Source organism: Onychostoma macrolepis, chromosome 20, assembly GCF_012432095.1.
Source record: "Onychostoma macrolepis isolate SWU-2019 chromosome 20, ASM1243209v1, whole genome shotgun sequence".
Taxonomy (NCBI): Eukaryota; Metazoa; Chordata; class Actinopteri; order Cypriniformes; family Cyprinidae; genus Onychostoma; species Onychostoma macrolepis.
Window position 1 is genome coordinate 7359371 of NC_081174.1, and position 27739 is coordinate 7387109.

Sequence of the window (27739 nt, forward strand, 5' to 3'; positions counted from 1 at the left end):
GGGGGCAGTCTATCAAGGACTCAGTGTTGGGGAGTGGGCAGTCTATCAAGGACTCAGTGTTGGGGAGTAGCTAGTCAAGTCAGATCAGGTCACCTTTATTTATATAGCGCTTTTAACAATACAGATTGTGTCAAAGCAACTTTCCAATATCAAAATAGGAAAATAGTGTGTCAATAATGTAAAATGACAAGATTAAACACTCAATTTTCAGTTAAAGGCATTTCATTATTGAATTTGGTGATGCCATCATCCAGCTAACTGTCTCTTCCGTTGCCTCTGGGTGTGGATGCTCTGGCCCAAGAATGGCCCAGGACCAGACTTTATGGCTTTCTGCTGATCAGATATGTGAAGGTGTTATGGTATATTGTTCCCATAGCAACCGCTATTGCAGCATAAGTGAACCTATGAAAGGGAATGTCTCGGTTACGTATGTACCCTTCATTCCCTGAATAGGGAACGACATACTGCGATGATGGCTGTTCCCGTACCTTCGATAGCATTTGAATTGAACCAATCGGATTTGAACCAATCATGGACCGTGGCCTGTGATATAAGCTGCTCCAGTGACAGGAAGAGGAAATTGGAGACTTTGAGTTTTTGTGTTGGTGGGCTTTGCCCTTGAGTGTTGTTGACACCTTGTACTCTTACCAGTGTGGTTCGTAGGTTTGTTGAAGTGTAGCTTAGGTAGGTACAAACTCAATAGCAACTCAAACAAACAAACAAACCACACTGGTTCTTATATCACAGGCCACGGTCCATGATTGGTTCAAATCCGGCAGTTCAACCAGCCAATCGCGAATCCTACATTTAGAAGGACAGCAGAGAGCAAATAACAAAGAAAAGGAGGAGGGAACAACAAAACAAAACCCCTGGCTCGTAACAGAAACCCTTCACCAGCTGCTCAAAAACTCACCTTGTGCACTTATAAAATAATTTTTCCTTTTCCTTCATATATTGTTCAAAGTTTACATGTGGCACCCACCTTGGACTTATCTGTGAGAGATTCCAAATAGGAATGGTTTCCATAAGGAACTAGTCGATATCTGCAAAAAGAACATACATCATTTTTCATAATTTATGTTAATCATGTTGGCTTTGCAATGGCTTGAAAATTATGCTGTCTTCATTAGATGCATTGTATCGGGTTTGCCGACAGTAAATGGATATTCCTTTCTATTTCTGATGTACTATACGATTTTGAGCTAATAAGTTGACAAATGAGTCTGGAATGTGTAAAGCTTTCAAGCTACATCTATAAAACTTACATCAGAACTTACAGAATTAAAAACAAGCTAAAATTCCTATAGACATAAGACCTGTTTGCACTAAAACGATAACTATAATGATAACGCTAAAATTATAACTAAGAGACTTCTAACCCTAAGAGAAGTCCACATATCTATTATTCACAGAATATAATTACAGCACCAGCTTAGTAAAAACAGAGTTGTTAACATGATGCTAATGTAGGATGCTAATGTAGTTAACATTATAGTTATCATTTTTGCTGTGAATGGGCCCTTACATTGACAGAATGCTGCAACGATGTTACAAATGTAAACTGAAATAGATTTTTAGACTACTTTGTAACATTCGCTGTAACGAGCGGTTTAAAACGTGTTCTGTGTGACAGTGTCACAACTTTAAGCTGCTATACTATAAAGTAGCCAGTACACCCTATATAAGTCCTATCGTCTGCCATCTTGGAACAATTTCAGACACTTTCAGACAATTTCTCATCACACACTAACAAACCAATTAATTTTTATGGAAAATGCCATAATTTACCATATATAGAATTATCTAACAATAAACTAAATCCTGATAACATCAGCAGCTAAAGATCATTGCAGATATATTTATTCATACATGATCTATATAACACAAGCAGAAGTGTGATATTGATTGTATACATAAGTTCCATGGAAAAAAAAAAAAAAATGACATAACTAAGAAAAAACCTTGGCATTGCTAGCACCATGGTCTACTCTTCGAAGTACAGGAAAGCTGATCTCTATGAAGTGATGCGTCAATTCAATAAGTTGACCGATATCCAGACTATCATCTGGATTAAAGAGGTAAAGCACTGCTGGAGATGTAGTTTGGTCTATGTGGTAGACACCTGCAACCTCAAGTATCCATGAAAGGTCTGCAAAGAGTTTATCATGACTCCAATGACATCTCCAGGGCTTATGGTAAGTCTGCCACCTACCCAGATTTACCTTGACAGACCTAACAGTTCACCAAAAGTCATACTGAAAGTGGTCAAGGTGCTTCTCTATAATGGTCAAAACACCATGGAAGCACATGCTGTGCCTGACAACAGGTCAGAGAGTGATTCTACTATTAGTGCAGCAGCTCAAGTTAACGAGTACTCCTGAGTTGCTTCCCCTGCAGACAATTCAGCAATGTCACACCAAACTTTGCTATTGCTTCCTGTAGACTGGGTGAAGACATTGCTCAAAATTGGGTCAGACCTGATGCCTCACATCCTAACAACAATTCAGTCCATGTGCAAATGACTAATAAGGGGACCCACTGCTGTCCACAACACACAGCTTGGGTGATCTCTCCAGGGAAAGATGGATCCACTGCAGCCCTCATGATCTCTTTCAGCATGTGATGTGCCTTTATCTGCCTCCTTACCAGACGACCTCAAGACATTGCCATCCTAGGACTCATCACCAATGGCGATGAGACATTCTACAGAGATGAGGTCAGTGCACTCTCAGAATGGTGTGCTGACAATAATCTCTCTAAATGTCAACAAGATCAAGGAGATGATTATGGACTACAGGAAGTCACAGAGAAGTGGTCACATCCCCATTCACAGCAATGGGGTGGAAGTAGAGAGAGTCAGGAGCTACAAGTTCCTTGGTGTACACATTTCCTTTCCTTGAGTCTCCACTCAGACACCATAGTGAGAACAGCCCACCAGTGTCTCTACTTCCTGCGGAGACTGAAGAGGTTTGGCATCTCCTCTGACATCATGTCAAACTTCTACCACTGCATCATAGAGGGCATTCTAACCAGCAGTATCACTGTATGGTACAGCAACTCTTCAGAGAGTGGTGAGAACAGCTGAGCTCATCACTGGACACAAACTCTTGGCCTTGTAGGACATTTATCAGACACACTGCTTGAGAAAGGCCTGCAGCATCATCAAGGACTGCACTCACCCTGCTCACGATCTATTTGCTTCAATGCAGTCCAGCAGATGCCCATGTCCAATCCAATCACGGACAACCAGGCTTTTATCAGCTTTTATCTTCAAGCCATCAGACTGCTTAACAGCCAACAGTCCTTCATCAAGCTTTGAAACAACTGACCTTCTGACACTAATTGCCACCTCGGACACTGTAACTTCTACCTCACTATTCTCACTCAGGTCTACATACTAATTTTAATACTTTTTACCTTCTGCATTTATTGTATTTGTTACTTCTGCCTTTATTGTATTTGTTGTATTGTGTCATTTTATTAATTACGGTCATCTTTGTATTTATTATCTCAGTACTCTTACTCAGGACTCTCAAATATTTGTTTACTGCCACTTATTTGCATTTATTGTACCTACAAAATAGCACATCACTTTGATATACCAATCCCCTCCACCTGTCTGTGCCTAATTGTATATGGTCATGTTTACTATATTTGTGTATAGTCCTGTTAAAATTTCTGTAAGTCTGAGACTTGTCACAAGCATTTCAATGCCCAGTTCCCCAGTGTAACTAATCAAGGTCTTCAGAATTACTATGGCTACAGGCAGTTGAGTTTTTATTTTATTTTTTCAGGGTTGGAGCTAAACTCTGCAGGACATCGGCATTCCAGGACCGATGTTGCCTATCCCTGTACTACACTATGCCAGGTAAAGAGGCTGTGCTCCACAGTTTACAAAGCACCAAGTGCAGACTGGCATGAGATCCTTACACAGTGAAGGCTGAAATTGTACTGAAATTGTGAAGTTGGAGTCAGCTGGGCATTTGGCTAAAATAACTGAAGAGGAGGAATGCAAAATAGCAGAGTCTTGTTTCATTCCACACCATATGGTGCGATACAATGGTAAAGGCAGAATTGTCTTTAACTGCTCCTTCCAGCATCAGGGACAATCTCTGAATGATCAACTGCTACCAGGATGGGCTCTGGGACCATCCTCATTGTGTGCCCTCCTGAGGTTCTGCCAACATACCATTGCCATTAGCAGAAACATCAAAGGTATGTCCCACTAGGTACACAAGCCAGTGCTGTGGTTCCCTTAGAGAGACATACAGGGGGAGATGCAACTGGACATATAAGAGTGGCATATGCTTCCGTTTAGTACTACTTGCAGCCCATGTTGCATTATTTATACCCTCCAACACCACGTACAAGACCACAGAAGTGATATGGCTGACATAGTGGAAGATTCATTCAATGTTGATAACTGCCTTCACAGCACACCAATCCCAGAAGATACAAACCCTCACCAATATTTATGAATGTAGGTATGAATAACCAATAGTGGGGCAGTCGTGGCCTAATGGTTAGAGAGTCGGACTTGTAACCCAAAGGTTGCAGGTTCAAGTCTCAGGTCTGGCAGGGATTGTAGGTGGGAGGAGTGAATGTCCAGCACTCTCTCCACCCTCAATACCACGACTGAGGTGAGACCCTTGAGCAAGGCACCGAACCCCCAACTTCTCCCCGGGCACCACAGCACTGGCTGCCCACTGCTCCAGGTGTGTGTTCACGGTGTGTGTGTTTGTTCACTACTCACTGCTGTGTGTGTGCACTTGGATGGGTTAAATGCAGAGCACAAATTCCAAGTATAGGACACCATACTTGGCCTCACGTCCTGTCCTTTCCTTTCCAATAAGGACCTCGTTCGACCACATCGAACGAAAAAAATCGGTGTGAAAAAGCAAGGCAAATCGCTAATGAATGGTTAACGCAAAGCGCAAAACGATTGATCGCCTTTGGCTAATTCTCACCTGTATGCTACGTGATATCGACCAACAATGGATTTTTCCTGCTGCTCAATATACAGCATTAAATTAAGATCAATAAAGTTTGGTTCTAAACCAGAAACAAACTATTTAGAATGCTTACAAGAATACATCTTAAAATATAACTAGAGATAAAATTAGCATCAAGCTACACTTGAAAATTTGTGATTATTCTTTTTTTTGTTTGTTTGTTTAAAACCCACTTTAAACCATCATTGAATGCTTGTAATAACTTCATATTATGATCTAAAGTGATTTTTTTTTCCATTCGCAAGACAATGAGATATAATCACATGATTGACAGATCTAGAGCGAACACACTCTGACTCATAACACTTGCACACTTGGAAGAAAACGAACAGTGACAATTAAGGCGAAAGATCTGTAACTCACTCACCAGGGCTTGGAAAGAGTCCTAGCTGCTAATATTGGGTGCTTTGACTGAGAAGTCGTCCGTAAACACCCGCCACATTTTCAATCTACTAGGGTAGACTGCTTTTGCCCATTTGCAGTCATAATTGGTCACCACCAAGAAAAAAGATGGCGGATTCTTTACAAATGTATGACAACATGGTGTGTTCATCTAGACATCTGGACATTGATGCATTCCTGCTTTCTCTGTGGCATTTTATAGCTTGCAGAGGCAAGCAGATGGAACTACTCCGCGATAAAGGCACCAACTTCATTGGAAGGGATCGAGAACTATGGGAGACCTTCAGTGCCATGTTACCTAAGCTTCAAGAGCTGTTTTCAGAGCAGAAGGTATGGTTTTACTATAACCCACCAAGTGCTCCTCACTTTGGAGGAACCTGGGAGCATCAGGTAAAAATCTGGACATAGTCCTACAATCCACTACTACCTATATGTCGTGGTGATGCCTCCCACTCAGGTGTTAAGGTTAGGTGTTAGCAGATTACCTTCCTGGCTTTCAAGAGTGGAGGCAGTGGAGTCGCTAGAAATTCTGGGCCCATTGCACAGATTTTGCTATGGGGCCCCCTCAATAGAGGGGTGGGGGCTCTCACCCTCTGGGCTGGGTCTGCACTCTGTCCCCTCAAACCCCCCCGACCCCCCATGTGGAGGACAGATGGCAAGGAACTGACAATAGGTCATATACTGGTTATTGTCAATCCCCAACTTCCCTGTTCACTCTTGCCTGTCGGGACAATGTTGGAGATATTAACTGGAGCTGATGGCAGAATTTGTATAGCCAGAGTCAAGCTTAAAGAGAAAACTTACACTCATCTAGTTGTCCGACTAATCAAATATGCATTATGATTTTATTTATTGCATTATGAATTTATTTAGTCTTACCTAGAGATTTAGAAACAATCACTAATGAAACACCTACATATAATCGATGTTAGATTATGTTAGAACATGCTAGTAATGCCTACCAACATGCTAACAAAACATGTTAAAACATGCCAGCAACGCCTATCAACATGCTAGAGCATATTTTTCTCTCAAATCAGTTAAGTCTAAACCCTACCCCACCGATCAGTGCAGGTAGTATTAATGTTTTGTAGCAATCAGATTTATCAGGATGTGCTTCCAACACTATTTTAAGGTTAAGGTTAGGGTTTAGAATTTGTTTCAGTGTTTTGTAGTCAATCAGCAATTTAACTGACAATCTTTAGAATCAGCTCTGGGGCAGAATTTCCACTTTACTTGTTTGGAAAAAAAAAACATTCCATTGCTAAAACACACTAACACCACTTAGGAACATGGCAAGTCACACTAGCGATATGCAATGAACATGCCAGCAACACCTAACAATCAACAGAAAATTCTGTAACGACTGATGTGGTGGCTTTTTCTTAGGGCTTGTTTATACTTGGCAAATTATGTGAACTTAGGGCTAATGTGTACTTATTAGATAAGATAGATAGTACAGATAGTGTACTTATTAGATCAGGGGTCACCAAGTTCGGTGACTCCTGCAGAGTTTAGCTCCAACTCTAATCAAACACGCCTAAAGCAGCTAATCAAGTTCTTACTAGGTATACTTCTAACTTCCAGGCAGGTGTGTGGAGGTAAGTTGGAGATAAAAATGCATTTGAGATTAATCGGATCACTCAAACCACTTCAGGAAGTGGATTGAGATACATTACAGATGCAACTTGGTCAAATTTAAAATTGATCAACTGTCTAAAGGTGATGGATACATGAGGCAACTTTTTGAGCAATGTTGCTGAGCAATCAAGGTCTAATGCAGTTTGATGTTGCTTAATCTTGTACTTTCAGACAAGGCATCAAAGTTCGTCTACAAACTTTTATCTATCTAGTTGTAAATATTTTTTCTTATCCAACCACCTCTGAAAGCAGAGTCCCATCTTGTTTGCAAGTGCATGCAGCAGAAGTACAGTTTGACCCCAGGCTGCATTGATCTCATTCCATTCCACTGGTACACTGGGTAATCTGCCTAGGCGGAAGTTATTTATCGTTCCGAACTGCCCGCTGTGCCTGAGAAAAAGGTAGAAAAAATAAAAATTTAAATATGTTTATATGCACAATTTTACTGATTTTAAAGGTTACACAATTCTGTTTTGAAAATAAATGCTTATTCAATATGCACATATTTCTGTTTTGATGGCGGTCTTAAAAGGGTCATATAATACGATTTCATGTTTTCCGTTGTCTTTGGAGTGTTACAATCTGTTCATGCATATATAAGATCTGTAAAGTTGCAAAGATTAAAGTCTCAAACCCAAAGAGATATTCTTTATAAGAATTAAGACTCAGCCACGCCTTCCTAAAATAGCTCATTCAAACATGCCCCCACAAATCTACGTCACTGTGTGGGAAGATTTGCATTACACCGCCCAAATGCATATGCAAAGAAAGAAGGCATAACACTTATTCTGCTGTAGTATTGCTGCAGCCGCCGCCATGTTGTGGAGACGGTGTGTATTTCATTGTGAAACTACTTTGTTTGGCCTTCCAAATGAGTACACAACTAGAAATCAGTAGTTAAGTTATATTTACAATACTGTTCCAGAACAGTACAATGCAAATATCTGAGTGTGTGCAGTTCTTTTTTTGGAGGACTGTTTCCTGAACCTGGGACAGTAGCCTACAATGCCAGCTGTGCACAAAGGGCTGTTTCTATAAAGTGGGGGAATTCCAACTTTGCAAGGTCTGACTCACAGCCTGTAAGTATGTTTTCATATTTAAAGAATTTGCTACTGACTATTTAAATGCGAGTTTTGAGCAGTGTAGAGTAGTGCTTTAGAGTGTAGAGTAGTGTTGTTGTTTGTCGTTTCTACGATCACAAATGCAGACATGGTTCTATGTTTACGTGGCGTGACGCAACGTAACACATAAAAAGACAGTATAAGTCATTAAAATCAGTAACGATCTCCCCACTGGATGCAACAAATGCCTCATTCATAATGGTTTTCGTTGTTATTGTCTCGTCGCGCCAGCACACAGCATCACAACATGGTAAGGGGCGTAACATTTCTATCATATGCTTGAGGTATTTGGCCAATCACAACGCACTGGATAGCTGGCTAATCAGAGCACACCGCACTTTTTAGACCAATGAGCTTTGTAAAAATTGACATATTTCAGAAAGGCGGGGCAGAGAGGAGCAACAACAATGTACAATATGTGGAAAATAATGTGTTTTTTTAACCTTAAACCACATAAACACATTGCATTACACCAAATACACCAAATTCATTTTAGCAACATCATATGACCCCTTTAAAACACTAAAGAAAACAAGTTTTTAAAAAGAGATATGAGACCAGATATGAAAGGTGGCATTGAAAACGTTGGTCTTCTTGAGTCTGTCCAGCTGAATCTGACAGTAACGCATTTGATTGTCCACACTCTTAAGATCATCATCCAACTCCAGCTGCTGTCTTTTAAACTCGCAGTACTCCTTCTGATACCTGAGACAGAAACAAACAAACAGAGATGACAAATGCATTTACTTGGAAACTGAGAAAAAAAAAAAAAAAAAAGAGCATTTAAAAATGTCATCATGAAGAATAAATTTTTCCGTAATCTCCATAGAAAAACATTTTCAATGGACTACAAAAATGCTACTACTACAACTATAACTGCAAATCATGTATCGGAAAGTATCCAGCCATTTAACATGAAAAAATTGAGATATTTATCGAAGAAGATATAAGGAACATTGTACACATAACAATGACGCCTCAGTAATCTTCAAAGTAAGTGCCTTAGGACCTCACACAGTTCTCCCAGCATCTCTTCCACCGGTCAAAACACTCTGCTAAATCATTTGTTGGATTAGCCATTGTCTGCCTTGTATTTTCCTGAATCTCACTGATGGTCTGAAATCTTTGACTTTCAAAGGTGATCTTCTTCAATAAATGTCTCTATATTTCATGGCTGTATACTTTCCAGACAGCCCTTGTATTTTAGAATAAAAATGGCTAGCTTTACCCAAAAGCTGTCAGTTTCTAGCACTGATATGTCTTATCTTAACAGTTTGATAACTACATTTCAGCACAGAATGCTTTATGAATATTTCATAATGCAAGCAAAGTAATACAATCTTTGCAAAGAGGCTGTTATTAAAGGACATGCTATAACAGCAAATCTGTAGCTCATGTGTGAGCAAGGAAAATCACTGTATGGTTGTGTGCCTTTCACATACTATATGTTATTGTCATCCTGGGGAACAGGGATTTACCTATTACGGAGCCAGGTGGAGCAGCAACACGATCTCAAAGAGACTAATAAAATGGCTCTCAGAGCAAACACACAAGTAAGCTCTGTTTTTAAGATGCTAACGGCAATGTTAAAAATAACTTAAACATGCAGATGGAACTGTGGAACAAAGGGTAGTGTGTTGCTCCTATATATAAAGAGCTGTAATGCTCATGGAGACCCTGGGTTAAGTTCAGCCTGGGTCATGTCTCAGTCTTGTATCCCCTCTCTCTCTCCCTGTACTTTCCTGTCATTTCTCTACTATCCTGTAAAATAAAGGCAAAAAAAAAAGAAAAAAAAAAAGAAGAAATAATAATATAACTTCTTAGTAAATATTTTCATTCATATGTACTGAAGTTCTTCGGTGTCCATCAGCTGGCTATGGTTGCGTCCCTCGGCCAGCTCTTTGGCCACGGCTTCACGCTGCACCTCAATGCTCTCCAGATCCCGGATCAGAGATTCCTCCTCTAGTTTCAGCTGCTGCAGTGCATTCAGTAGACTGGCTTCCTCCTCTTCTGGTAGTTGAGACAGCAGCTCTAAACAGCTCCTAACAATTGAGTGATAGACTGAAGTCAATGATGTCAGGCATGTATTGACTAAAAATGTTTAATGATAAAAATAATGATACAAACCCTCAAACCAGGGAAATGACACATACCACTCAGAGAATAAGAAAGAAAAACAGCTGCAGTTTACTTGAGATGAGTGTGAGTGATACTAACTTGTAATTCTGACACTCATTTTCTGTGATGCTGAGTTGTGTGTCCAGATGGTCCAGTAGTGTGTCTGTGCACTCCTCACACAGTGGGTGATCAATGTCTGTCTGACCAGACATGATATCAAACAGATCACTTGTAACCTGCAGGAAAAACACATACATGAACCCTCTATTCTGATCCATCCATCCTCTACCTATGCTTCCTGTCCTTTTTATTGCCTTTATTTATAGAACTCTAGGTCTCTTTACACAGCTTTAAGTACCCCTTCATGACAGAAGCATTCTCTGTAAAGTATTTACATTTTAACATTAATACATTTAGTGTGCATTATATTTGTGTTTTTATTCCAATTTCATTCTCGCACACCTTTCATTCTGGAGAAAATAAACTTACAACTTGCTTACTTTCAAAGTTAACAGCAGGTGATCTTAATGACATGTCTGACCATTCCTCTCTCTTTAGGTTTATTTATTTATTAATGCAAGCTACACTAGTCTACCATTTAATCTACACACGAACATACATGCTTCCAAGCTCATAAGACACCATACAGCTCTTACAATGACAAGTAACATGCTCATATCGTCGTATAGTGTTTCTGCAAAACGGATGCAAAATCAGAATCAGGATGAGCTTTATTAGCCAAGTATGTGCAAACACACAAGGAATTTGTTGTGGTTTTTAGGAGCTCTTGGTACGTACCGGGGCATCGCTAGGCCCTTTTTAGGGGGGGCTTCAGCCCTAAACTAAAACCTAAAAGTTAATCTCAGCCCCCATAAAAAATCTGATTTGCTCCGTAATTTGTACACAAATTGGTGATAGCATTATTCCCCTTTAAAACTTTTAAAATGGATACAAGTTTGGGCTCCTCCCCATCTTTTAGTCTGCGTTATTCAGTGCAAGCGTGTTTTTCTATCCGATTCGGCGGAGCACCAAGTGTCAGAGGACAAGGTGTGTGCGTTTATTGATAGATTGTAATGATATCTGCATCTGTTCAGTTCTTTGTCGTGAATGCAGTTTAATGTGATGCGGGAATAATACAAGACATACACTCATTCAAACGTCTTACCAGAGTAAATGACAGAGACAGAGAAACATTGTGGAGTTATTTCGTTCAAATAAATAATAATGACCCAGCAGCTGATTGTATCATAGACTTATATTTATTAGCCTTAGAAAAAAAGGTTTGCGTTATGTCATTTTTTAAGTTTTTAGAAGTGGCAAAGTGACTGATTAATGTGCTGTTATTATTATAATAAATAAATAATATATATATATATATATATATATATATATATATAAATAAAGGTTTAATATGGGGCACATCAAACATTATGCCAATCTAGACAATTACTGTAATCTAGGTTTGTCTATATTCTAAATTAATATTAATGAATACGATCTGATTATTTAAAATTAAGTTATTCAGGGGTTGACTTGATGAGCATGTACTGTATATGCCAATGTTTCTGCTTATTTTAGTATACAAAGAATATATTAATGCCCAGTTTCACAGACAAGGTTTAAGCCTAGTTCCAGACTAAAATGCATTTTTGAGCTCTCTTAACTGAAAGCAACTTTCAACTGACATATCTTAATAAATAATATATCCTCCCCCCCCCCCCAATATTAAAATTCTAAAGATGCCCCTGGTACGTACATACATATGACACGAGAACAGAGAAAACATTTAAATAAGACTAAGGGAAAAAAATAATAATAAAGTGGTATACATCTGTAACAGAAGATTAATGCACAGACTTGTGTGTATTATATATATATATATATATATATATATATAGTGAGGAAAATAAGTATTTGAACACCCTGCTATTTTGCAAGTTCTCCCACTTAGAAATCATGGAGGGGTCTGAAATTGTCATCGAGGTGCATGTCCACTGTGAGAGACATAATCTAAAAAAAAATCCAGAAATCACAATGTATGATTTTTAACTATTTATTTGTATGATACAGCTGCAAATAAGTATTTGAACACCTGAGAAAATCAATGTTAATATTTGGTACAGTAGCCTTTGTTTGCAATTACAGAGGTCAAACGCTTTCCTGTAGTTTTTCACCAGGTTTGCACACACTGCAGGAGGGATTTTGGCCCACCTCCACACAGATCTTCTCTAGATCAGTCAGGTTTCTGGCCTGTCGCTGAGAAACACGGAGTTTGAGCTCCTCCAAAGATTCTCTATTGGGTTTAGGTCTGAGACTGGCTAGGCCACGCCAGAACCTTGATATGCTTCTTACAGAGCCACTCCTTGGTTATCCTGGCTGTGTGCTTCGGTCATTGTCATGTTGGAAGACCCAGCCTCGACCCATCTTCAATGCTCTAACTGAGGGAAGGAGGTTGTTCCCCAAAATCTCACAATACATGGCCCCGGTCATCCTCTCCTTAATACAGTGCAGTCGCCTGTCCCATGTGCAGAAAACACCCCAAAGATGATGCTACCACCCCATGCTTCACAGTAGGGATGGTGTTCTTGGATGGTACTCATCATTCTTCTTCCTCCAAACACGTTTAGTGGAATTATGACCAAAAGTTCTATTTTGGTCTCATCTGACCACATGACTTTCTCCCATGACTCCTCTGGATCATCCAAATGGTCATTGGCAAACTTAAGTCGGGCCTGGACATGTGCTGGTTTAAGCAGGGGAACCTTCCGTGCCATGCATGATTTCAAACCATGACGCCTTAGTGTATTACCAACAGTAACCTTGGAAACGGTGGTCCCAGCTCTTTTCAGGTCATTGACCAGCTCCTCCTGTGTAGTTCTGGGCTGATTTCTCACCTTTCTTAGGATCATTGAGACCCCACGAGGTGAGATCTTGCATGGAGCCCCAGTCCGAGGGAGATTGACAGTCATGTTTAGCTTCTTCCATTTTCTAATGATTGCTCCAACAGTGGACCTTTTTTCACCAAGCTGCTTGGCAATTTCCCCGTAGCCCTTTCCAGCCTTGTGGAGGTGTACAATTTTGTCTCTAGTGTCTTTGGACAGCTCTTTGGTCTTGGCCATGTTAGTAGTTGGATTCTTACTGATTGTATGGGGTGGACAGGTGTCTTTATGCAGCTAACGACCTCAAACAGGTGCATCTAATTTAGGATAATAAATGGAGTGGAGGTGGACATTTTAAAGGTAGACTAACAGGTCTTTGAGGGTCAGAATTCTAGCTGATAGACAGGTGTTCAAATACTTATTTGCAGCTGTATCATACAAATAAATAGTTAAAGAAATCATACATTGTGATTTCCGGAATTTTTTTTTTTAGATTATGTCTCTCACAGTGGACATGCACCTACGATGACAATTTCAGACCCCTCCATGATTTCTAAGTGGGAGAACTTGCAAAATAGCAGGGTGCTCAAATACTTATTTTCCTCACTGTATATATATATATGAAAGAGCAACTATTATGCAAAATCATGGCCGTCTCAAGATTTGTGTTTGGACATAAATGTGTGTTGGCAGTATGTGAACACAACCACCCTACAATGATAAAAATCCACCCACTACATCAGTTTTGATTCTCAAAGCAGTGTGACGTCACACTGTTTAGGCCCCGCCCACAGCCACTGACTGACAGTCCTGCATTGCCATAGTTTCTACCCTCAGCGAGTTGTCTTTGGTTGTACACTGTTCTCCATGTTCTCTGAGCTTGAACAGCTGTAACGTCAACAATGTCTCATAAGCAATCCTGGTGTCCTGTGTTTGGATCTAAGACTGAACATTAAGTAAGAACATCAAGTCTTCATTTTCTCCCAACATCTGGGCCACTGAGGACGCAGTGGATCACTTTTATTTTTGAAGGTAATGCGCCTCAAAATCTACCTAAATACATTTACATATGCGCAAATCATTTAATTTCAGACTGCTTTGTGAAGGTCCTGTCATTACACTGCTTAGTTAACGTTTTAGCCTTATTTGTGTGCTTATGTCAAAGTATTTTAATTGATCAGTTTGCGATTGGTTCCCGCTGCCATTACAAATTGTTTGATGGTGCCTATTGTTTTTTTCAGCAGGAAATACTGGGGTTGCTCTCATACGTCATACTCCAGGATTCCTCAACGACGCTTAACGTGCCTCAAACTAATACTGTGACATAAATAAAGACCAACCTTACTGATTTCTGTTTTCCACAGAAATATGTCACAAAGAAAACACTTCACGTGGCTCAGTGGACTAAAACAATATAGCTATTAAAAGACCAAACTCACAATACACCTTACTGATGATGCAAACCATATACAGTACAGGCAAGAAGATGAAACCAGAATAGGAACGCAAGTTACGCAATGCACAAAACTGCATGTTAAGCATTTCCCATAAAGAAAACACTTAACGTGGTTTATTGCCTCGAAACTAATTTGATATCTAATTAACGAAATATTAAAATATTCAGTTAAGCAGATTATTAACACAACCCAGTTTCACCTAAGCCTTTTTCTCCCAAAGAAAACCAAACACGGTAAATTTTTAAGGCCCTGATATACTTCAAACGAAGTTCATTTTCATTTGGGGGCAAAAAGAAGTTCGAAAAGGCTGAGCGACAGTATATTGTTTTTGAACATTCCGACACCCCCTGATGGTGGCCGGGTGTTGATTAATGTAAACGTGTTGCGACGCTCGCGTGTATGCCCTAAACACAACAACAATGCAATGATGGTGTATCTAGGTGTGAGACGGGTACCAATGGTCAGAATATTATAGACAAAAGAATAATGATTAGCAGTAGTTCAGAGTCAAGTATAATTTTGCAAAACAAAAAAAGAACCATTTCCATAATCAGTCCTTTAAGTGTGAATGGCTCATAGTCTGAAAACTTTAGCATGATGTGGAAAAAAAAAAATACTGGAGTCATCTCAATAACACAAACCTGTTTGTTACTTTATTTTATTAGCCTTCATTTATTTTATTAAACTGGATAAATTATTACACCATTTTATGTTTTATGTGGTGTCATGATTTGATAAAAACAAAGGTTTATTATTGTATGGCATTTCATTTATTGTATATCTTTTAAATTTGCTTACTGAAAGAACAACAACAGCAGCAGCAGCAGAATGGTGTAACTTTTTTTGAAACGCATGTATTTGGTGCTACCTTATATCTTTACTTTCATTCTTTTCATGGCTTTGGAAAACTTGCATCTGATGTTTCTCTACGTCGCTTTTTGAATAACTCCGGTTGTTGACACCAAGCTTCTTTGCAATTTGTTTCTAGGAATTAAATGCTTTCTCTGAATCTTTAAAGTCTCTCCGCGAGCGATTGTACAGGTGCGGATATATTTGTGGCAGCTCAGCTATTCAACACAGCGTATTTATGTTGCTAGTGTAGCATTTGGACCAATCAGACACATATTTGTTCATTAGATTTAACAAATCAATTATTCATTAGATTAACAAACAATCCAGATATAAAGCCGATATAAAGTGGTTGCATATTGTTAAAACTAATTGTGGTAGTGATGTCTTTGTAGGACTGTCGTCTCTACAGAACAGTGGCAAAGGAAAGCGAATATCGAACCTAAAACTATTTACGGCACTAGAATAGAGATTATAAAGAAAACGTTGCGTTCTTCTGACCTTGCTTGCCTGTATATAGTTTGCAGCATCAGTAAAGTGTATACTGAGGTTGGTCTTTTTAATATATCACTGTATTAATTCATTGAGGCACGTTTAGTGTCATTGGAGAATCCTAGAGTATGACGTATGAGGGCAACTCTAGAATAGACGGTTTCATCAAACAAATGCTTTAACTACAAACACAGTTAAAGAAGTTAAGGTGCTGAGTAAGGTGATGAATAGACTGAAGTTGGGCTCAGGTTGTTGTGCTGTGGGATGTTTCCCCCATGCATTTAATTATTTGTGGCAGCCGCCACAATATCAAAACTGATCGCCACAAAGAGATTTTCCAAGGCTTTGACTTCATTTAATAAACATGAGCACTGCACATTTCAAAATCAAAATGTGGTGCAGTATCTCCGAAGGAAACTGACTGTCTTCAGAAAATTTGTGAGCATAGCACTGTTTGTGAGCATAGTACAGCCATTACAGGGGAAACCTCTATTTCTGTCACACCTCCTGCTGACAGAGAATGAATTTACATGTTCAGTCAGCCTGTCTGATTTACGCAGCAGTTGTAGAGTTGTAAATGTGAACCGTACATACACACACACATACATACATACACACACACATACATACATACATACATGCATACACATATACATATATACATATATATATATATATATATATATATATATATATATATATATATAGACACACACAGCGGGTAAAATAAGTATTGAACACGTCACCATTTTTCTCAGTAAATATATTTCTAAAAGTGCTGTTGACATGAAATTTTCACCAGATGTCGGTAACAATCCATGTAATCCACACATACAAAGAAAGCAAAACAAATAAGTTCAGAAATTAAGTTCTGTGTAATAAAGTGGAATGACACAGGGAAAAAGTATTGAACACAGGGAGGTGCAAAAAGGCATGGAAATCCAAGACACCATCTGAAATCTATCAGTAATTAGAAAGCAATCCTGCCCCTTGTCAGTGGAAATTAATATTAGTTGGTTCAGTCCCAACTGATGGCCTATAAAAAGGTGTGTCACATGACCAACATGTCACACAAGAAACATTTCATGATGGATAAAAGCAAAGAGCTTTCTCAAGACCTTCGCAACGTTATTGTTGCAAAACATATTGATGGCATTGGTTACAGAAGGATTTCTATACTTCTGAATGTTCCAGTGAGCACTGCTGGGGCCATAATCTGGAAGTGGAAAGAACAATTTCACCATAAACCGGCCACGACCAGGTGCTCCTCGCAAGATTTCTGACAGAAGAGTAAAGAGAGTTATTAGAAGAGTTGTCCAAGAGCCAAGGATCACTTGTGGAGAGATTCAGAAAGACCTGGAATAAGCATGTATAATTGTTTCAAAGAAAACAATACACAATGCACTCAACTGCCGTGGCCTGTATAATCACCATGCAAGGCTCTACTGCTAAAGAAAAAGCATGTTGAAGCTCGTTTAAAGTTTGCTGCACAACATTTAGACAAGCCTATGGAATACTGGCAGAATATAGTCTGGTCAGATGAGACAAAAAAATGGTACTCTTTGGATGCCATAATACACACCATGTTTGGAGGTTAAATGGCACTGCACATCACCCCAAAACATCATGGTGTAGCACTGACAAAATTCATATAATTGAAGGAAGTATGAATGGAAACCTGTACAGAGACATTCTTGATAAAAATCTGCTGCCATCTTCCAGGATGATGAAGATGAAATGAGGGTGGACATTTCAGCGAGACAATGATCCCAAACACACAGCCAAGGAAACTCTCAACTGGTTTCAGAGAAAGAAAGTAAAGCTGCTAGAATGGCCAGCCAATCACCTGACTTGAATCCAATAGAAAATTTATGGAAAGAACTAAAGATCAGAGTTCATAGAAGAGGCCCATGGAACCTTCAAGATTTGAAGACAGTTTGTGTGGAAGAATGGGCCAAAATCACACCTGAGCAATGCATACGACTAGTTTCTCCATACAGGAGGCGTCTTGAAGCGGCCATTACCAACAAAGGCTTTTGTACAAAGTATTAAATTTATTTCAGTAAGCGTGTTCAATACTTTTTCCTTGGGTCATTCAATTTCATTACACAGAACGTAATTTCTGAACTTATTTGTATTGTTTTCTTTGTATGTATGGATTACTTGGGTTGCTACCGACATCTAGTGAAAGTTTCATGTCAACAGCACCTTTAGAAATATATTTAATGAGAAAAAAGGTGACGTGTTCAATACTTATTTTACCCGCTGTATATATGGGTCATTGACGTATAAGGATTTTTGACAGGACAATTTTAAAATACAAAAAAATAATAATATCTATTGTAATTGTTCAAACATTAAGAATGATGTGTACACATAAATTCATATTAAAATTTAAAATTAAGTGATTTTAGTGTTTTTTCATCTAGATGAATTGGCCGTAGTCTTAAAAAATGTCATGTGGTATGACCATGATTTATATTGAACTTAAATTTCTTAACATGCTTAACATTTTTAAAAAATGTTCTCAGTAATTAAAGTGTTTAGAAAAAGTATTTGCATTTAATTTGTGACCCTGGACCACAAAACCAGTCTTAAGTCGCTGGGGTATATTTGTAGTAATAGCCAAAAATACATTGTATGGGTCAAACTTATTGATTTTTCCTTTATGCCAAAAATCATAGGATATTAAGTAAAGATCATGTTCCATGAAGATATTTTATAAATTTCCTACTGTAAATATATAAAAACTTAATTTTTGATATGTAATATACATTGCTAAGAACTTCATTTGGACAACTTTAAAGGCGATTTTCTCAATATTTAGCTTTTCTTGCACCCTCAGATTCCAGATTTTCAACTATTTGTATCTCAGCCAAATATTGTCCTATCCTAACAAACCATACATCAATGGAAAGCTTTCAATTTCGAAAAATTGACCCTTATGACTGGTTTTGTGGTCCAGGGTCACATTTTAGTTTTTGTAAATAATGACCTCTTATTTTTGTTCTATAATTTCAGAGTTGCCTTCTTAAATGTAGTTCACAAACTTGTTTTTCCTGTAAATTCCATAAAACTGATAAAAATGTTTTAAAAATACCATTCACTTAAGAATACTGTAGCATTGATTTATATTTCAACCACAGAAATGTGTTATTTTATTTTTAATTTATTACAGTTATTCCTACTATTAGTCGCACCACATGACGAGTGGTCGCTCCAAATGACACAAAGACCTCATATCATTAAAAATATATTTAAAGAGACACGTGTGAAAAGTGCAGTACATGGCATTAACTGCAGGCATTTCTTTAGCCCCAGTTATTTCTGTACTTTGCCCAATACTGGCTGCTCAATTGACCCTTCGCCTGGAGTTTGATTAACTCTTTAGGCACCAGGTTTTTTTTTTTGGAAAAATGCTGGATTTTGACATCAAGATTTCAAAAGCTTGTGGCTTGAAAGGGCTTAAAGATACAGATCTACTGTAAATTAGAAAAAATGTTGGGCATGACCGAAAGTTTATGTGGGGTGTAAATATACGAATCTAATTTGCATATTATGACGTCACCAAGAGCGGCCATCTTGAATTTCATCATATTCTGGAAATAGTAGATATTGAATGGGTGTTTGAACTTATTTGCATGTTTTTTTTTTTGTCTTTTTATCCTCATTCCAAATTATCAGAAAAGAGGAAACCAACAATGAAACACGAGAAAGTACTAAATTATTACTGATATTACTATACTATATAGTAGTAAAACGCATGTGAACAGTAGCCTACTTTTTGATCAGTTCATCAGTAATATTCAGGAAATAATAGATATTGAATGGATGTTTGAAACTTATTTGCATGTTGTTGTTTTTTTTTGTTTTATCCTCATTCCAAATTATAAGAAAAGAGGAAACCAACAATAAAACAGGAGAAAGTACTAAATTATTACTATATTACTATACTATATAGTAGTAAAATGCATGTGAACAGTAGCCTACTTTTTGATCAGTTCATCAGTAATATTCAGGAAATAATAGATATTACTCTGCCACCCCCATCCCTGTTGGGCAAAGGGTCGAATTGATCACTTGTTCATGCTTCGTGAACACTCTCGCGTTGCACGGCGGCACCATTGCGCTGCAAAGATGTAACGGGAGAAGCGCGATTATTAGACGACCAATCATCATTTCCAAAAGGCAAAATATTCCCCTTCAGAGTCAGAATCGGTGAATAACATTTGCAACACATCCTCACGGTACAACTTTTTATAAGCCATTTGGTGATTTTCTCTCACAAATCTCACAATTTACTTGCACACAATGAACTGAACTGCTTCCGCATCAATGACAGGATAGCTCACTTGCTCTGCTATTTCCTCCAACATTTTGAATCGGAACATGACGTAATTTTGGTCTAGAATCGTAGTACTAACATGTCTGCCATCTAGTGGTAGGGAATACAAATGAGATATTACACCATATTAGGAACTAGTCTATTTTATTAAGTATGACGTCTTGTCGCAATTTTGATTAACAGGTGATCTGACATTTTAACGCCAAATCCGTCATTTTTGTCCGACAAACAAACCAGACAGGAGAGTAGATTAACGTCGATGGACTTGAACTTGAAAAATGGTACGTATTGACATCTTTTCACAGTTGAACCTTCTGATATTCTGATATTCATTCAAGTTTGAGATGAAAAGATGATCGGCTCATGTGGTGCTTGAACTGAGGTGCTACAGCGATCTGTCACAACACAAAAGACCCAGAAAACAGTATTTGTTGTTTGAATTTCTTTACTTTTTAAAAAATGTAAAAATTTGAACACTGAGACTTGTCATACCAAAAGTAACCAACTCTGTCTTGTATGTCGGCGCATTGTCTGTGTCCTCTTTGCTCCGTGATGTATTTTTCACAGCGTGAGAACATGATGCATGGCATAAAAGTGCCATGGTTTGTCAGACGTAGCAACAGTAATTAAGGGGGGCGGGTCTTTGCGAAGGGTCAATTTAGAGTAGTGGGAGGTTGCTGGCTCAGTTTTTGAGATGACAACATGAACATCTTTCTTATAGTAGAAAATTACATCTGGAGTTTGTGCTAGACTGCAGGGTCAGAATTAACATGCTGCCTATGCTGAGCATTTATTTTACTTTGCTTGGCAGTGTAATCTGGTAGAATAGATTAAAATAGTTATTAATAAATAAATTACTAATAAATGCATAATTACCAAACTAAAATTACATCAGTAATATCAGCTGTAATATCAGCTGTTAAAAAGTTTTTTTTTTTTCCAAATTCCAAACCTGTGTCACGAATCCGGTCTATGAACTTCCGTTCACTCACCACCAGAGGTCACTCGCTCACCACATTGACTCTTGCACTACACTAACTGTTGCACTTCACCCTCAGACTACAATTCCCATCATCCATTGCACTTACAACACACACACACAGCTGATTCCTATCACACGCTTTACTTAAACCATGGACTTCCTCAGTCAGATCGCAGAGTATTGTTCTAGCGTTTAGCACTCTCCTAGTGTTAGCTGCCTTACCGAGCCATTCTGTATTTTTGTTTAATCTCCAGTGTTGTTCTGCGTTTATCACTCACCAAGTGATAGCTGCTTTACTGAGTCTAGTCTCCTCTTCTAGTTAGTCTTGTCAGTTCGTGTTGCCTTGTTTCATGTTCCCTTATTCCTGCCTGTGTATCTTGGATTCACCCTTGTCTTGCCGTTCGGACTCTGTTTGTACCTCGTTTGGATTATTGCTCATGTTATTGGACTACCCCTCTTCTCAAGCCCTCTGGATATTGTTCGCCGATTGTAGACCCACGCTTGCCCTAGGATTACTCTTTGTCTTGCCTGTGTTTTACCTGTTTGCCATTGTTTGACTCCTGCCTTTTGTGACCATGTTTTGGAATAAAAGCTTGCATATGGATCCGCACGCTTCCTCTGTTCACTCTGTTACAACCTGCTTGATGCTTCCATGGGTCCTAAGCAACTTGGTATATGATGCAAAGTCCTATCTTTGAATGAATTTCAACATAAAAGTCCCAAAATGGTAGTTTCTTGATGGTCGCATCACATGATATTTCATAAAATGGAAATCGTCTGAGAAAGTTTGTATGTATATTATGATGGAAATATAAATGCAAATGCTTCGCAGTTTTATACAGGATTACAAAACACTTTGGAACTCATGCCAAATAGTGTAGCAAATTAATCTGAATAAATTTAGAGTAATTTCAAAGATTGAATGGCCGGACGGTCACACCACATGATATTTTGACACTTTGAATAATAGAATAATTACAAATAAGTAATGTTTTTTGAAAAGTTAAAGTGAGTTCATACATGGGAGAGGTCCTTCAAATACAGTGGGTACGGAAAGTATTCAGACCCCCTTAAATTTTTCACTCTGTGTTATATTGCAACCATTTGCTAAAATCATTTAAGTTCATTTTTTTTCCTCAATGTACACACAGCACCCCATATTGACAGAAAAACACTGAATTGTTGACATTTTTGCAGATTTATTAAAAAAGAAAAACTGAAATATCACATGGTCCTAAGTATTCAGACCCTTTGCTGTGACACTCATATATTTAACTCAGGTGCTGTCCATTTCTTCTGATCATCCTTGAGATGGTTCTACACCTTCATTTGAGTCCAGCTGTGTTTGATTATACTGATTGGACTTGATTAGGAAAGCCACACACCTGTCTATATAAGACCTTACAGCTCACAGTGCATGTCAGAGCAAATGAGAATCATGAGGTCAAAGGAACTGTCTGAAGAGCTCAGAGACAGAATTGTGGCAAGGCACAGATCTGGCCAAGGTTACAAAAAATTTTCTGCTGCACTTAAGGTTCCTAAGAGCACAGTGGCCTCCATAATCCTTAAATGGAAGACGTTTGGGACGACCAGAACCCTTCCTAGAGCTGGCCGTCCGGCCAAACTGAGCTATCGGGGGAGAAGAGCCTTGGTGAGAGAGGTAAAGAAGAACCCAAAGATCACTGTGGCTGAGCTCCAGAGATGCAGTCGGGAGATGGGAGAAAGTTGTAGAAAGTCAACCATCACTGCAGCCCTCCACCACTCAGAAATAAGATTCTCTGGTCCGATGAGACCAAGATAGAACTTTTTGGCCTTAATTCTAAGCGGTATGTGTGGAGAAAACCAGGCTCTGCTCATCACCTGTCCAATACAGTCCCAACAGTGAAGCATGGTGGTGGCAGCATCATGCTGTGGGGGTGTTTTTCAGCTGCAGGGACAGGACGACTGGTTGCAATCGAGGGAAAGATGAATGCGGCCAAGTACAGGGATATCCTGGACGAAAACCTTCTCCAGAGTGCTCAGGACCTCAGACTGGGCCGAAGGTTTACCTTCCAACAAGACAATGACCCTAAGCACACAGCTAAAATAACGAAGTGGCTTCACAACAACTCCGTGACTGTTCTTGAATGGCCCAGCCAGAGCCCTGACTTAAACCCAATTGAGCATCTCTAGAGAGACCTAAAAATGGCTGTCCACCAACGTTTACCATCCAACCTGACAGAACTGGAGAGGATCTGCAAGGAGGAATGGCAGAGGATCCCCAAATCCAGGTGTGAAAAACTTGTTGCATCTTTCCAAAAGACTCATGGCTGTATTAGATCAAAAGGGTGCTTCTACTAAATACTGAGCAAAGGGTCTGAATACTTAGGACCATGTGATATTTCAGTTTTTCTTTTTTAATAAATCTGCAAAAATGTCAACAATTCTGTGTTTTTCTGTCAATATGGGGTGCTGTGTGTACATTAATGAGGGAAAAATGGCTGCAATATAACAAAGAGTGAAAAATGTAAGGGGGTCTGAATACTTTCCGTACCCACTGTATGTATGTATATATATATATATATATATATATATATATATATATATATATATATATATATATATATATATATATATATATATAGCATCTTTTATGCAGTTAAACCAATTTTAACTGAAAAAAGAACATAAGAACAAGCCTGCACTTATTTCCAAAGTACAGCAAAAACAGTAAAATTTTGAAATAGTTTTACTATAAAAAAAAAAGGTTTCTATTTGAATATATTTTAAAATGTAATTTATTCCTTTGATTTCAAAGCTGAATTTTTAGCATCATAACTCCAGTCACATGAAATTCATGAAATCATTCTAATATTCTGATTTTCTGCTCAAAAAAACATTTATTATTATGTTGAAAACAGCTGAGTAGAATTTTTTCAGGTTTCTTCGATGAATAGAAAGTTCAGAAGAACAGTATGTATCTGAAATTGAAATCTTTTGTAACATTACAAATGTATTTATCATCACTTTTGATCAATTTAAAGCATCCTTGATAAATAAAAGTATTCATTTCATACTAACTCCAAGCTTTTGTTATAGTGTTTTATGTTACAAAAGCTTTTTCTTTCAGATAAATGCTGATCTTTGGATCTTTCTATTCATCAAAGAATTCTGAAAAAAATGTACTCAACTGTTTCAAATATTTATAACAACAACAACAACAATACAAGTTTCATGAACAGCAAATCAGCATATTACTGTGGAAAGATTTCTGAAGGATCATGTGACACTGAAGACTGGAGTATTGATGCTGTAAATTTAGCCTTTTATACTGTATATATCACTTTTTAAAATATGTTCAAACAGAAAGCAGTTATTTTAAATAATAAAACTATTTCACAACATTACTGCTTTTGCTGTACTTTAGATCACATAAATGCAGACTTGGTGAGCAGAAGAGATAAGATTAAAAAAACAAACAAAAAAAAAAAAAACTTAAAAATCTTACTGTTCAAAAACTTTTGACTGGTAGTGTACATCAACCATGTATAGTTGGACAGAAACCAAACATAATTTTGAAAAAGGTGATTATTCCAAAGTCTATTCCAAGGCCTATTCTAAAGCCATGATTGGTTGGTGTTAAGTAAAGCAATGAGTGTTTGCACAAGTGAGGAGTTAGTGTGAGGCACTGATGAATTAGTGTGGCATTTTGATTGTTAACATTTGATTAGTGTGGCATATTTTTAGGCTGGTGAAGTACAGTTAAATAAATCTAAATAATCTGCTTTATTGTACTACTTTTGTGTCTGCTAAGAACATAAATGTAAATATGAAATTGTGTATAGTTGTATAGTGCTGTTTTGTATTAACAAGTCCATACCTTCAGCCTGCGACTCAAGTTCTCCATAGTTCCTCCATCTGAAGCTTCTCCAATTAGAGTGAAACTATTTGCGCTTTCAGTTGACATCATCCTACAGAACACAAACAGCTCATTAATACACCACCATACATTTGTAATATTTACTTTCAGCTCAGCACGTTGTTACAGTTCATAAGAGCTGCATATAACACATTACATAGAATAAAGAGATAAAAAAATATAAATCAGAACTAGAGATAAACAATTCTGCATTAACTGAGAATCACAACTGTGATTTAAAAAAAGTGATTTAGAACTAGAACATTATACTACTGAAGAATGAAAAGATGTGTTGATGATTCAGTTCATAATTTAAAAAAAAGAAAATTCTATAAACATGGTAAAGTGTGTGAGACAGACAATACAGCAACACTTTATTTGACTGTGTACTTGTTACATGTACTTACTATATACTTACTAATAAATTATGCATGATTTGGTTGCACTTTATTTTAAGGTGTCCTTGTTACAGTGTAATTATACAAAAGTACTGAGAAATATTAATTAACATGTACTTACTATATGGTTAGGGTTAGAATTAGGGTTTTGCTTAGAGTTGCTGGCATGTAATTAGACATAATTAATTGTTATTATAATAAGTAAGTACATGCAACATGTAACAAGAACACCTTAACATAAAGTATTACCCATACTTTCATGCAACTAACCCTAAAAAGGTGTTTAAAAAGTTGCAGTAGGCATGTGGCACCAAATTAATTGTGAATTTTGGTCACATATAACTTAAGGTGAGTGCGAGAGTATCAGATGACTCTTGCAAAAAAAAATAAAAATATGTTGTGCTTGGCCGTGGTCAAGGGGCTCTACAGTGCCCCCAAACACAGGCTATGGTTAGGAGGACATTTCTCTGATGTGCACTGAAATTTGGTATGGTCTCTCATTATTTATAAAAATATTCACCATGTTGGATGGAATGTGTGATTTTTACATTTTCCCGTACTGTACCATGGTTAAAAACTCATGAAAGCTAACAGACAAATTTGTCTTAAAGTATTTTAAATTTGATAATGCAATTTAGGAGAGACGTGCCTCATCAGCTCCACAGCATCCACTGCATATTTCTTGTCTTTAGAATACATAAAAACTCTTTTTGCACACTTGTAGAAGTTTAGCAAGACTTTGGTCATTTCATTCTTTGGTCATTTGTTTTAATAATAAATATGTTTTGGGTGTGGCCACTGGACTCCTTAGCACCCCCAAACATTGATTTATTACTGTGTTTGACATAGATTTTGACTAATATTCACAAATTTTAGTAGGGACATTGCCCTCAACATCACAAACATATTTCTCATGAACTTTTATTGGCTCCGGCCAGCAGAAAGCGAACCAGATTTTGAATTTAGACTTCGAAGTGTGCTGCCATGGTGATGCGTTAAAACCGTAAAAAAAATGGGAAACAGAAATTGCCTCATTGTCTGCATCCATCCTGTGATTTACATCAAACTTGACACATATGTTTGGCTTTGTGGGCTGAGGGCTTTGATGTGGCTAGTGTGGGTCACGGTTGTAACACCACCACCTGGCAGAAGGAAGTAGGAAGTATTTTTAACAAACCTTGAATATCCTGTATTGCTTTATTTCTTACGGTGATGCATTGCTGCCATACATATAATTTTTTTGCACTCAATTATGTCGTAATTTTATGTCATTTTAATGACATCTTTTATTGTAATAACGAGATGTGTCATTAAAACAACATCTTTTTTCTCATTAAAACATATTTTATCATAATAACGAGATGTGTCGTTAAAACTACATCTTTTTCTCGTTAAAACATTTTTTCTGATAATAATGAAATATCGTTAAAACAACAATTATGATCAGATCAAACCAGTTATTTTGAATAATCGACTCAGGGCTTGGAATATTTCTTTATTTGAATGACTTGCATTTTGATTTAACACTAATTTGAAATACAAACATTTATGATCATTTGATTTTCTACTTAAAATGAAATAAAGAGACATAAAAAACGGTTTAATTTTATTATTATTATTTATATTTGTTTGAGAAACGGAAAAATGAAAATTAAGCTAGATTTTTCATATTTGTTCGTGGGTAAAAAAAAAATATTTTTTTAATTATGCTTCAATATTTGTTTCAAATGAGTAGGCGACCTTGATACTTTAGTCTGATTATAAGAATATACTGTATAGGCTGTGCTGCATGTGGGTGTGAGCACAAAAGAGAGTTCAAACGGGAAAGACTGTACATCTTGTTGGATTTATGAGAATTAAACCCAAATTGTAACAAAATTGTTTTCGATTGTTTTATTTAAGTAGATCTTTCAAGCTAGACATTTTACAAAAGCAATTTGTGATGTTTTGTTCTTATTGTGGGTGTATACAAAATAAAGCAGACATTTACATTTCTTTCTGCTGTTATCACAATGCAAGGGATCGGGATCGCGCCGGTGCCGCTGACCTGAGAAGTGCAGTGTTGTTGTGCTCTATATGAGATGTATATTTGCAAGAAATATAGCCTATGCAATAACCAAACAGTATGAGGAAATGTTACTAATT

At 37.7% G+C, this 27739-nt stretch overlaps 1 protein-coding gene across 4 annotated transcripts in view; it reads right to left on the reverse strand.

The window, feature by feature from the left end:
• The window catches only part of becn1 (beclin 1, autophagy related), an 87106-nt gene that overhangs the window by 6647 nt on the left and 52720 nt on the right, over positions 1-27739 (reverse strand). For all 4 annotated transcript variants that reach the window (XM_058755870.1, XM_058755866.1, XM_058755867.1 and 1 more), the window contains 6 exons: positions 25158-25248; positions 10394-10530; positions 10024-10218; positions 8735-8881; positions 7296-7445; positions 983-1043 (listed from right to left, as the gene is read on the reverse strand). In XM_058755870.1, coding sequence (XP_058611853.1) covers positions 983-1043; positions 7296-7445; positions 8735-8881; positions 10024-10218; positions 10394-10530; positions 25158-25248 — 781 coding nt within the window. The remainder of the gene's footprint in view (positions 1-982; positions 1044-7295; positions 7446-8734; positions 8882-10023; positions 10219-10393; positions 10531-25157; positions 25249-27739) is intronic.